Source organism: Arachis duranensis, chromosome 4 (assembly GCF_000817695.3).
Source record: "Arachis duranensis cultivar V14167 chromosome 4, aradu.V14167.gnm2.J7QH, whole genome shotgun sequence".
NCBI lineage: Eukaryota > Viridiplantae > Streptophyta > Magnoliopsida > Fabales > Fabaceae > Arachis > Arachis duranensis.
In genome coordinates, this window is record NC_029775.3 from 4,058,840 (window position 1) to 4,072,495 (window position 13,656).

The window sequence follows — 13,656 nt, forward strand, 5'->3', positions numbered from 1 at the left end:
CACTACATTGTTTAGAATGGAGCGTAAAACGCACGCACCTTATACAACAGTTGTATTTTCCGAAACACGCTTATTATAGCACACTCTTCCTCTTCTTCCTCAATCAAAACGCAAACCGTCAAGTTTCAAGGCACATTCGAAACAAATTACGATTTTGAAAAAACGTTCCAACTCGTCGCGAAGAGTAGAAGAAATCAAGAACAAAAGATACAAATCTCCATAAAAATCTCCATATATATTAGGAGTTTTGAAGTCTAACTGTTATTATTCTAATTGTGCTTGACCTTGCAGTGTCATTTTATGGATGTTTAGATGAATTGAATATGATTTTGAAATGATTTAATTTTGTTTAATTAAAAAAAATGGTTATGGGACTGGATTTGGGTATATGTGGCTGATATTGGGGTGTATCTGACTGATCTATGGGTTTATGTCTCTGGTTTTTTGGTGTATTTTTTTATCTATTGACAGCATCTCTTTTTCATTGCAGTATGGGGTGTATCTGACTGATCTATGGGTGTATGTCTCTGATTTTTGGGTGTATTTTTTATCTATTGACAGCATCTCTTTTTCATTGCAGTAAAATTGGCGACCAAAAACCAAGGTGAAAAAAATACAATGTAAGCACAAATATATGTCTTAGAACAAGTCAATTTTTCCTAAAACAAAATATATCTTATTCTAATGACTCTAATTTTGCTTTGTTTACAGCAAACCAAAGACTTGAAGTGTGCAACCCATTTGTTGAGTGAAAAATTTGGAAATATGAGTGATGAAAAGAAAGCGATTGTTTGAGATTTAGGTTTTGGTGGACTGATGCACATCCCACCACTAAGGGTGCATCACAGACTATTAAAGGAGTTGGCTAACTCCTTTAAATTGGGAAAAAACACACTTGAAACCAGCTACAATTCGTTTAAAGTTAAACCCAGCACAATAGGGGTTGCGCTTGGCCTCAACGCATCAGGTAACTCATTACAAAAAACCTTTATACTTCCATTCTTTGTAATATCTTATTCTGCTATCATATAATCAAGAAACAAACATAGGTGTATATGAGTGATATTGGAGTGTATATGAGTGATGTTTTGGTGTATTTCAAGTGATTTCAGTGTAAGTTGTTTTCTTTTCTATAGGAGATCTATTTCCTCAGAAAGTTAGTTATAAGGAACTTTCTGAAGAGAACAAATAGTCTTTTAGAAGATTCCAGGGAAAGACTCTAAAAAATATGACGGATGAGATGATGAGTATTGGTCTTGGAAATGAACAGAATCGCCTGATGTTCCAAAGGATTTTCATCCTCTATATACAGATGGCGTTCCTGTTGCCAACAATAATAAACAAAATCTCTCATGTGCACTTGACACCAATATTTAAGATGGACAAAATAAAGGAGGGCAACTGGGGAGCCCATGTGTTGAATTTCATCATCAAGGGCATAACTAATTACAATCTGAAAAAGAAAAAATCAATCGACGGCTGCCTGTTTGCCTTGATGACAGTCTATTTTCATTTGTCGAAAAACAAAGACAAGAAAGGAGAAGAAAGACCTGCAGAACCCTGGATTGCCAACTGGAATAGAAAGCAGTTGGTTGAAAGGATGAACATATGGTAAGTGAACAGAATACCTTGAATGTATTTAATTTACATGGATGTTTTTAACTAACATTTCTACTATTTCAGAGAATTGTAAAGATGGGTGAAACAAAAGAGAAATTGAGACAAATGAAGGAAAAGAAAAGAAAGAAAAAAAAAGAAAAAAACAAAAAAAGGCAAGTTCATCATCATCTAAGAGTGAAACATCTGAAGCTAAACTCTATTCTTCCTCTGAGTCTGAGACTGAAGAAGACTCATAGGAACCAAAAAGGAAACATCCCACCCGAACAGCCAAAAAGTAAGTAACATACTTGGGTGTATTTTATCACTTTTAGGGTGTATTATGTTACTTTTAGGGTGTATTTTGTCACTTTTAGGGTGTTTTTCACTAATGATTGTTTGCCTTCCAAAATAGAATCCAAAAAAGGAAGAAGATTCAGGAGGATTCCGATTCAAAAACTGAATCGAATGATGAGTAATGTTCTGAAATTATCATCACTTTCTTTTCCGTTTATTCTCAATATTTCATGTATTAACAAAGCGTTTCTTATTAACTTTTAGAAGCGAAGAATCGTCACCAGTAGAAAAACAAAAAACAAAGAAAAAATTCAGACTAGAGCCAAAAAGTAAGCACTGCTTTGGATAGTGTTTTCTGATCAATTTTATTTTGTCTTTCTTATTCATACTTTTTTTTCCCAGGACGCAATCCAAAAAGCAAGCTTAGTGTTTAGGATTCGTCTCCTGAACAAACTCAATCCTATCATGGGTAGGATACTTTGTAAAGCTATATTACCGTTTATCATCAAAATTATATTTTTTAACATTTTCTTTTATGCATGTACTATCAGATCTGAAATTGAAACTAAAGAATTAGAAGAATTCTTAAGGGAATCTAAAAAGAAGAAAAACAATAAAAAATCTGCTGCACAGGGGTTTGTTATGTTTGGGGTGTATATTACCGATTTTAAGATGTTTTCGTTGCTAATAATTGTTTCAGGTTTCCCAGGAGAAGGGAGTTGACTTGCGATCGACAGAAGGTCACTATGACTCATCCGAAACGTAAGAAACTTTATTTGATAAAATCTGTTATCCTGATTTAACCGTATGGTATTTTTATTAAATAATATCTATTGTATGTTTAGAATACCGGAGGTAAACTTAGGAAGTGATGATCCTTTGTCTTAAGGACACACAGATCAAAGCAGCATAAACAAACCGGCGAGATCAAAACAACATAAACAAACCGGTGGATAGCATGTAATTTCTCTTTCTAATACCGGTTGCTTTTATCTTTTATTACCTTCTGCTTCTAATTCTGTATATATTTTTTTTAGAAAAAAAAGCCCTTTAATGTTTTATTCAAGAAAAAAAATGCAGAAAAAAAAGCAAAACCTACAACTATGTAAGTTCTCAAAAAATAAAGCATGTGTTTCTTTTGAATGCTTCGGGTGTATTTTGAGTTTCTTTGGGTGTGTTTCAGGTTGAGTCTGGTAGAAGAATCAGCCAATGACCCAGCTGAAGAGAACATGATGGTTGTGCGGGTAGAGACACAGTCACAAACTGAAGCGCTTTCAATGTGAATTTTTCAAGTAAATTTCAACCTTATAACCATTTTATTTTCACAGGCTTTCTTAACCTTTTATTTTTGTCTTGTTTAGAGTTCCGATTCAAGTTTATCTACCTCTGTCCCAGATAACCCCTGTGTCAGAAATTGAACCAACCCCTGTAAAGTCTTCAAGTGAAAAAATTAATGAAGAAACTACAAAAAGGTAAGGAATAATATTGGGGTGTATTTGGTTATTGTTTGGGCGTATATTGTCCTTGTTGGGGTGTATATCTTTACAATTAATCTGTAACTAGTTTTTTTTATAACATGATTCGTTTTATGTAACCTTGCAGCACTTCAGAACCACCCCCAAAACCTGAAGAAAGCACACCCACGCTTCCACCAGCTCCATCCAAAATGTAAGTTCAGCAGAGTAAAATTCAGTTTTCAATATCATTCGTCTATTCTTATTCTTATAGAACGTTATATATCATCACGCAGTAATCCAGTCCCAGAAGACGCTGTTGCACTGATGATGATGGCACAAACAGCATCCTACATTCCTAAAGAAGGTCTGATGCCATCATTCAGCCTTGGCTTGACTGATTCAAGCCAAGAAGAAGCAGCAACGCAATAGGGGGAGACGGCAAAAATTCCTGAAACTCCAAAACTAATAGAACAATTAGGGGAGCTGGTGAAAAAAATTACAAGCAGTGGGGTAAAAACATAAGGTAAAAGTCCACAGATTCAAAAGCAGAATGGCAAAGAAAGTTTTAAAAAGTTTGAAACTTCTGCAAGGACCAACGAGATGTCGGCTGAAATAAAAGAGAAATACTACATCTAGGCCACACGTGTGAAGACATACGGAGATAGAGGCACTAATGAGTATGACGCCGTGTGCACACTCAATGCCCAAGATCGATGCATTTTGTCAAAAGTCCACTTTGCATCTCTCAAAGCTGATACACATATAGAAGCTGAGGTAATATTAGAATAACATTAATGATTTTATCATGAAATGTAACTGCAATGTTGATTGATGTAAATTGATTTGGGCTTTTTTTTAGATTGTCTCTGCCATGTGCCTCATCCTTAACCAGCAAAATATTAAAAGGTTTCAATAATAAATATACTGTCTCCCCCTTGATATAGTGGTAAGGTGTACTTCAACGAATCTTGGGTGTATTTCTTAAATCTTTTGGGTGTAAGTCTGCAATCGTTTGGATGTATTTCTGTAACTGTTTGGGTATATTTCTGTAATCCTTTGGGTGTATTTAAATAACTGTTCGGTGTATTTCTGTAATTGTTTGGGTGTGTTAAATATTTCATTTGGTGTTTCACAATTGTTGTAGAACATGGCCATTGGAAATCATCCAAATGGGGAATTCTTACAGCCTAAAACCAATAAGCCATTCAGGGTGGAAGACTACCCAATGTTTATACCCTTCTTGGACCTCAAAAAATTAGCATCACATCCATATGTAAGTTTTCGTTTCTAAAACTTCTTATTACCATTCTTTACTTATGTGCCAAATAAACAAAAACACTGTTCAATGTGGACATGTTTCAGATTTTTGCATCTGTTTGCTATTCAAACTATTGGTGGTTATGGGTGGCTGATGCAAGAAAGGGAAAATTTTATATACTCGACCCATATCACAAGACATATCCATCCGATGCCAGAACGAACCTAAATAAATTCATTGTAAGTTGTTTATGTGTTTTGTATTTTAATATCTGGGTGTATTTCTGTTCAATATAAGGTGTAAGTTTGTGCTCCTTTGGGTGTATTTCATTATTAAATTTATTCATATATTACTGATTTGTTTTGTATTTTAAAGGATATGTAATTTCAAGAGTGAGAGTATATGCTGGGAGCACCTCTGAAGATAAAGGATCAAGAAATTGAACCACCATACATTAACATCTCAGGCCAAAAGACAAGGTATAAATATTTCACTCTGAAAATTAATATTTTCTATATGTAATTTGCAAATTTATTTCTTGTTTTTCAGCTATGACTGTGTTAATTATGTAATGAAGTGGCTTGAAATAATTCAGCCCGAAAACGTTAAAAAGGGGAGGTATGAGTGGAACAATTGGACCAAGGTAATTGTGTTTAAAACTATATAACCATGTATTACTTTACTAAATTAACATGGTTGATTAAAAAGAATATTCTTTTAAACTGTAGGACGAGGTGGACCACTATAGAGTAGAATATGCTTCCCGAATTCTATTCCATGAAATGAATCAAGACAAAGCTGAAGCCATTAGGGGAAGTGATGCAATAAGACTGTCAAAGCCATCCTCATTGTTATTGAGTCCATATAGTCAGATAGATTCTAATGATATTGACACCGATTAATTTAACTGTTATGTAGTCTTGTAACAATTTGAACACATGCTGTAAAATTTTGCCAATTATAATCCAGTTTTATTATAAAAAAATTTCATAATTAAACTATCTCTTAATTACAGGTGCTAAAATATGAAGGAAAATATCAAACCAGATATATACCCAAAACATGAAATTTTACATCCAAGGAAAGTTGAATATACACCCAAACTTTTATCCCCTGATGTTTTATCCCTAAACCTCTAAACCCTAAAATCCTAAACCCTAAACCCTAAAACCTAAACCCTAAAACCATAAATCCTAAACCCCTAAACCCTAAAATCTTAAACCCTAAACCTCTAAACCCCTAAACCCTATACCATAAACTCTAAAACCCTATACCCTAAACCCTAAAATCCTAAACCATAAACCCTAAACCTTAAAACCCTAAACCCTAAACACTAAGCCACCAAACCTACTATACACCCGAAACATGGAATTTTACACCTCAACAATTTAATATACACCCAAACTTCTATCTCCTGATGCTGGATTTCTAAACCCCTAAACCCTAAACCCTAAAACCTTAAATCCTAAACCCTAAACCATAAAAACTAAACCCAAAACTCTAAACCCTAAATCATAAAAAATAAACAAAACAATAATTTATAACATAAACAGCAAACATCTAAAATATATAAATGTAAAATGTCAAACACAAGAAAATTCAGAAATACACCCAAAAAACTGAGCTTTACACCCATATACTGTAACTATACACCCAAAAAACTATGTCCTGCTGCCGGTTCCTTGAACTGATAATTCATAACATATCATTGATATTGGCTGGAATTTGAACGCACCACTGAAGCAGCATCAAAGATGTTTAACTGGAAATAATAAACTCACATATTAGCAAAATTATTAACAAGAAAATTAAACTCAATCACCACATATTTAAAGAATATCACTTTTACCTCGTTTAAAGCTTTCGTTTTCTTCTTCTTCGAGGCATTTGCAATCTGTTTGTCCAACTTTAAACCTAGCCTATTTTTTGGACGTCCTCTTGTTTGAACTCTTGGAGGACTTTGAAGCTCGTTAACGGATTCTAAGTTGGCATTTTCATGAGATAACGAACATGTCCCTTTCCTTTTGGTTTTCAATTCTTCCATCTCAACCATGACGTTATCGTACGCACGATGCAAAATGGCAGTCAACTCCTCCAATTCTGATGCAAATTCGCAAATATTTTGCGAACGAAACACCAATTCGTCAAATCTCTTGCTTCTTGGCTCTAACAGTGACTCGTTGTGGCTGCTCTTGATGTGTGTGTGTGTCGCCTCTTTACCTTCTTACTCTATCGTTCCAATATATATCTCGGTGACACTTGGGTTACTCGTTCAAAGCTTAACACGCTTAGTGCATGACGACACAATATGCCTCTTGACGTGAATAATAAGCATTGGCATTTCACTTGGGCTGCTACTGGGTCATAAGTAACCACAAACTTGTTGAATATTGAGCTGGAAACTTGTTCTCCAACTTCGTATACTGAATAGCCTAGAGCAGAGTTCGTTAATCTTGTGATGCGATTCGCCTTTCCTCTGAATTGTACTTGTACTTCCCTAAACTTTTTGTGAGTGTACACATGTTGAAACTGAGCTTCAATGGAGGATTTTGTTGCACACGGTATGACCGTATGAAAATCTGCAGCATCTGATTCTCTCTCTGCTTTCTCCCTACTTCCGAGGCAAATTATCGTATTATTTGATAAATTGGATAAGCGAGCTGTTCCGTGTAATAAACTTGTTAAAAAATGAATGCATGCTCTCGCTCCTTTATGTGCTTTTCATCCCTGCCCAGAAGTGGTGATCCAGATAAATTGGAACCCATATATGACGGTCTTCGTAAAGATCTGCAGAATACACCCAAATCAGACTATATTACACCCAAAAAATATGCAATTTACACCTCTGTTACAGATTTTAAACAACATTACCTGAAAGCCACTTGTTGTCCACAAGACCATACTTCAGCAGAAAATCATTCCAATTCCTATCAAATGAGTCTTTGCTATGAGAGTTTCAAACAACTTGGCTCAATTCTTGTTCAATTTCTGCATGTTCCTTGTACCCGTTTAATTTGCTTGAAATCTTCTTCGTGATGTGTCAAATACACCAATGGTGAATTGTTGTTGGCATACAAGCCTCTATAACCCTTTTTATTGACGCGTATTGATCAGTGAGAAACCATTTCGGAGCATTTCCTCCCATGCAACGAAGCCAACATTGAAATAACCATTTGAATGATTCAATTTCTTCATTTTTCATCAAAGAACATCCAAGAAGTGTTAACTGACTGTTGTGATTCACCCCGATAAAAGAACCACAAACCAAATTATACCTGAAACAAATTACGAGATTGCAGAATAAAAAATCATTACGTACACCCAAATAATAATTTTATACACCTAAAAAAAATCCAATATACACCTCTGCAACAGATTCATAGAATAAACACTAATTTAGCATCATAAACAAAAATAACATATTATCTATTTATATTGTTAGTGATATCAAATAAAATAACATCTCTAAAATACTTAAAGACAGTTCTATGACTTTTTCTTATTCGTTACATTAAACTCATCTTTAATACTAAAATGCAGTTGTTTAGATAAAATCAAACATTAATCCTTGTTTGCTTTTACTATTTCCCATACAATCGGTTTAGGTTTGACTTTGGCGTAATTGTAAAACGTTTTAACGGAATACCGCCTCTTTAATTTTTACACTTGTGATTTGTGAAAGCATATTGGATTTTTTATTTTTATTTTGGTTCAACTTGGACTACTCTAATATATCATATATGTAAATAAATCCAACTTGCCTAATTTTTTGAGTTTCCCAATTCCTATAATCAATAATAAAAGTTTTTTTTTGGTATTATCAATAATAAAAGTTTATTAATGAACTTACGGCCTCATCTTTTAAGAACGTGTTCTTTAAAAATAATATTAAAAAAAACGTTTAGCAAAATGCATTCCAATTGGCACTTGGCAGCATGGGCAGCACAGTGGACCATGTTTGGCATGTGCACTAAAAATAAAAAAAATCTTAAATATTATTAAAACGAGAAGAAAAGTTATCACTTTATATTGATTAATCCTAGGTGTGTTGTTTTATTAGATTACAATTATTAAATCAAATTAAAATTTAATGATAATTATAACAAATGTCAAATATTAAGGAATAATTAATAAGAGTTAAAAAAATATTTTTTTATAAAAAAAATTAGATAATACAATACCAATTAATATATCAATAAAATTTGAACATATATTTTGTCTTCACAATAATTTTTCTTTTTTTTTTAAACAAAAACTCAACACAAGGTGGAGAAAATAGAGAACACAGAGTTATTAGACAAACAAATACATATTAATTCGTAATGATCTCTAACATTGTCATTAATAGCTAAAAAAGTAAAAATCGGTCCATTCTTTATAATTTCTAATCAATTTGTTGATAATTTTTAATACACATATTTTTTAATTTTTGAATATTTTGTCATTCTTTTTCAACCATGTATTTTAAATGAAAGCAAAAAAATTCATTAACTATCTAATATGTTCTTCTTTTTTTTATAGGTGTTTCTATCCAACTCTTAAAGTATTGTTTGATTATTTTTTGTATAGACCATAATTTCTTATAAACGAACAACCAAACACATCACACCTAACAAGTAAACTCACACCCACTAATCAAGTGATAATCATTTTCAGTATATTTTTTACATAAAACACAAATATTCATCTTAATCAATAATACTATATTTACTTAGTCTTTCCTTAGTATTGATCATGCCAACTAACACAAATTAAATGAATAACTCAATTCTTGGTGGTACCAATCCCTTTCAAATAGAGCTAATAAAATTATAACTTATAATGTTCTCCAGGAGAGTTTTAGCCTATAAAATCTGCATAAATAAATTAGTAGAATAAATGTCTGATTTATGAAATTTTCACAATATTATGTCTTCTCTTTCATTTGTTAATATGATAGTTTGTAAAATCTTATGAAATCGGTTAATTAATTCTAACTCTCATTAGAATAATTTTTTTTCTAATGAAAATTTATATCCATTTTAGCCAATTTTAAAATTCACAATTTTTTTTATTACAAATCCGATTTGATATAAAATTAAGAAGAACTTTAAAACAATGTCCTTTAATATATTAAAAAAAGTCAATTATTCTTCTAGAATCGAATTTTTCTTTTATCCCCGACCATTATTATAATTTTTCTATATCATAATTAGAATGCATCTTTAATTAAGACTATTTTAAAAAATTTTGAATGGTATGTTCTATAATATCTATAAATTATACATGTTTCAATTTCATAAAAAATAATGAATCATATTTCTCTAACACTCAATGAACCAGCCGAGCTACTTTTGTCCTTCTTCATATATACTATAATAAAATTTTTAAATGTACTTGTAATTCTAATAATTTAAATGATTGATTTTAATTAATATATATTATTTATACTTTTTAAAATTGAGATAGACTCGTTAAAATTATTGAAATATCGATCTACTTAATATACTTAAAATTTTTCCCAATATTATATTAAGAAAGAATGCAATCTATCAAAGTACCAATGTCTTATATAATAAATAACATTCTTTTCATATGAACTTATTTTTCAAATTAGCAGTAGTTTTGAACAAATTGATATAATATATATGAGCAATGTTAGGGGATCAGCAATTTTTGTGATTGTTAACCATCAATTAGCCATCAATGATGATTTGATGGTGTGAGATTGGTGTGAAATTTCATCCAATGGCTCACCTTTCTCTGCTGGTTACATGCTGGCCAAAATTCAATAAAACTGCTGGCCCCTAAACTTTTCCAATATATATCATGGATTGAAACTTTTTAAAACGCTCACACAAATATAAAATGAAAAAGTATGAGGAGCTAATGAAATATTTGTACAATGAAGGTTTATAGAGTATTAGAGATATAATCATTAGTGTTACTTTTTTCTATCAGCTGAAACTTTTAGAATGAGTAATATCATGATATAAAGCGAAAGATCAAGAATTCGATCTTTAGTGAACCCAAAATTGCTATATAATTATGGGAATATTCATTTTATACAAATAGTCCATTATCTCCTTAGCGGATCCATGTAAAAAACTATTCTAAAAAATCTACTATAAGTAGAGAAACTCTCCATGCATTCTTCATCCAACATCTCCAATAGCCATAGCTGACAAAAATGGCTCCTCATTCTTCTTCCTCCCATGTCTTCCTCCTCTCCATAGCCCTTCTCTCCATGTCTTGCTTTTCACTCTCCCCTTTCATCTTACCCATTGGAAAAGACCCAAAAACCCTTCTCTTCTACTCCCAAGTTAGCATAGGAACGCCACGTCACAACATGGACCTAGTAATTGACCTCGGAGGCCCAATCGTATGGTACGACTGCAACACCCACTACAACTCTTCCTCCTACCACCCCGTCTCTTGCGACTCCAAACAATGCCCTTCTGGCTCATTCTGCAGCGGTTGCAACGGTCCTTTCAAACCCGGTTGCTCCAACAACACCTGCGGCGCCAATATACTAAACCCTTTTGCCAACGCAATCTTCACCGGAGACACGGGTGAAGATGTGTTGACAATAGCGGGGACCAAGGTCTCTGGCTTGCTTACCGGATGTACCGATTCACAAGGGTTCACCGGTGAGCCCAGAGTCCTGCAAGGTCTACCACCTTCGGCAAAAGGAATAATAGGCCTTGCGAGGACACAACTGGCATTGCCAACACAGATCTCTTCTCTCTTCAAGCTTTCCAGAAGATTCTCACTCTGCCTAACGTCCTCGAACAAGTACGGACTGGGGAATCTTTACATTGGCGCTTCACCGCGCTCCACGGTAAAAAATGTCGATGTTTCAAAGATCATGCAAAGAACAAGTATTATTGTTAACCCAGTTAGCACTGCACCGATCTCGAGCGAAGGTGAAGCGTCATATGAGTACTTCATAGACGTGAAATCGATCAAGATCGGTGGCAAGGCTCTTAACCTAAAGACTCCTCTTTTGTCCATTGACAAAAAGGGAAACGGTGGTACCAAACTTAGCACCATGGATCCATTCACTAAGTTGCATAGTACGATATACAAACCTCTAGTGCGAGAGTTCATGAAGCAGGCTTCGGATAAGAAGATGAAGAAGGTGCAATCGATTGCGCCATTCGAAGCGTGCTACGATTTCAAGAGTCTTGGTAGGACCAAGACTGGGTTTGACGCTCCCACGATAGATTTGGTGCTTGGAAATGGGGTGCAGTGGACAATATACGGTGGGAATTCAATGGTTTTGGTGAAGAAAGATGTGGCATGTTTGGCAGTTGTGGATGGTGGTAAGAATGCAATGACTGCTGTTGTTATTGGTGCGCATCAATTGGAGGAGAATCTTTTGGAGTTTGATTTGGTTTCTAATAAACTTGGCTTCAGTAACTCACTCCATCTTCACAATGCAATGTGTTCCCAGCTCAGAATCTAAGTTTTATTATTGGTGAAAACTCACTCTTTCTCGTGAAGTTGATAACTAAGAGTTATTAGATGATTTGACTAATTTGACTAAATTTTCATCTAACGATTCTCAACTATCAACTTTACGTGAAGTTGACTTTATCTAAATTTTCACCTTTATTATTTAGGCAATGAGTACAGTGTGCAAGTTGGATTGAATAAATTAAAGGCTTTTGGCCAGTGAGTGTTCAACTTGAATGAACAGAGGAATGTGAGATGTATGTACATTTTCAATTTTAATAACTTTATATTGTAAGAGATGTGTTCTAAATCAATAAAAGTATTTTGTCCTAGATAAGTCTATTTAGTTAAGTGTTTGCATCTTGAGTTAGATTGAGTACTCAGTGTTTTCATTATAAAAAATTAAAAATATCTGAATCAATTTAATCAAATCTAGATGATGATCAAGTTAGATTGGTTGTCTTTTGACTTGTGAGAATTGACTTCGTTTACTTTGCTTTATTAAAAAAATTACTTAAATCTAGCTAGCAGAACTTATTAAGGAGATAATAGTAAAAAAAATTAATAAGATTTTTTGTGATATTTTTAATTACAATAATGTTAGAGAAATAAAAAAATAGTCAAAATTTATTTTATTTAGCATTTGTTAATTATTGTAATAATTAATGAATGTTAAATTAAATAAATTTTGACTAATATATTTTGGTTACTAAATATTTTTGAAAAATTAAAATATTAGAAAATTATATAAATGAAATCAATTCTAAAACGTTCAATTAATTATGGCTCAATTATTTTTGCTTTTAAATTTTTTTTCTTATTAATTTATGCCATAATCTATTAACCACGCTTTCCTTTTTGATCTTCCTCAAAATCAAAATTATTCCTCCTCCTCATAGCCCCATCTACAACCTACAAAGTTTATGCAGATATTTATAAATATTATAGAGCTTTTCTTGGGAGTTGGATGCCCTATTCGCTACGGCTAATAAGAAAATATATAAGGTGGATATTATCATAAAAATTTATAATTGTTTTTATGTAAAGATATATTTTTTTATTATTAAATAATAAATTATAAAATTTAATTTAACATATTATAAAAATATTATTTTTTAAAATATAACTAAATAAATAAAATATATTTTTAATATAAAATTTTTTATAAAAATATATTTTTAACATTTTTATTTGAGTAGGTGCGAATATAAAAATAAGTAACATTTGCAACTCGTTGTATAGTGCTCCATAATGCATCTCTTTTCCCAATTGAAAATGCTATATAACTCACCTTACAGCTGTATATATTCGTGCATTTCATCAACTTGGAACTTTAAAAACCTAAAAAATTTAAAAGATTACTTAGGAATAACTCATCATTAGAAAAAGTTTGAGAAACCAACTTGTCTAATTATAGAATTTTGTTTAATCATATCGAAAAATGTTTTTCTCTTTTTTAGCAAAAGTTGTAGTCTAAATCTTTAACAAGAAATTAATTCCCGAGAGCAAAGTTTACACAATAGTGGTATGGATGGAATATATTAATAGCATCAATTTTAACACGTTATTAATTATTGTAAGAGTGCCACTTACATAAAAATGTTTAAAACA

At 32.5% G+C, this 13,656-nt stretch overlaps 1 protein-coding gene across 1 annotated transcript; it reads left to right on the forward strand.

Moving 5' to 3' along the window:
- Positions 1–10,733: 10,733 nt before the first annotated feature.
- Positions 10,734–12,396, forward strand: LOC107482650 (probable aspartic proteinase GIP2). The gene has a single exon (XM_052259931.1). It carries the CDS (start codon positions 10,778–10,780, stop codon positions 12,053–12,055), a length of 1,278 nt encoding a protein of 425 aa, XP_052115891.1. The 5' UTR covers positions 10,734–10,777; the 3' UTR covers positions 12,056–12,396.
- Positions 12,397–13,656: the final 1,260 nt, after the last annotated feature.

Coding starts and splice junctions, on each gene's coding strand:
- LOC107482650 (XM_052259931.1), top strand. CDS start 10,778: ATGGCTCCTCATTCTTCTTCCTCCCATGTCTTCCTCCTCTCCATAGCC.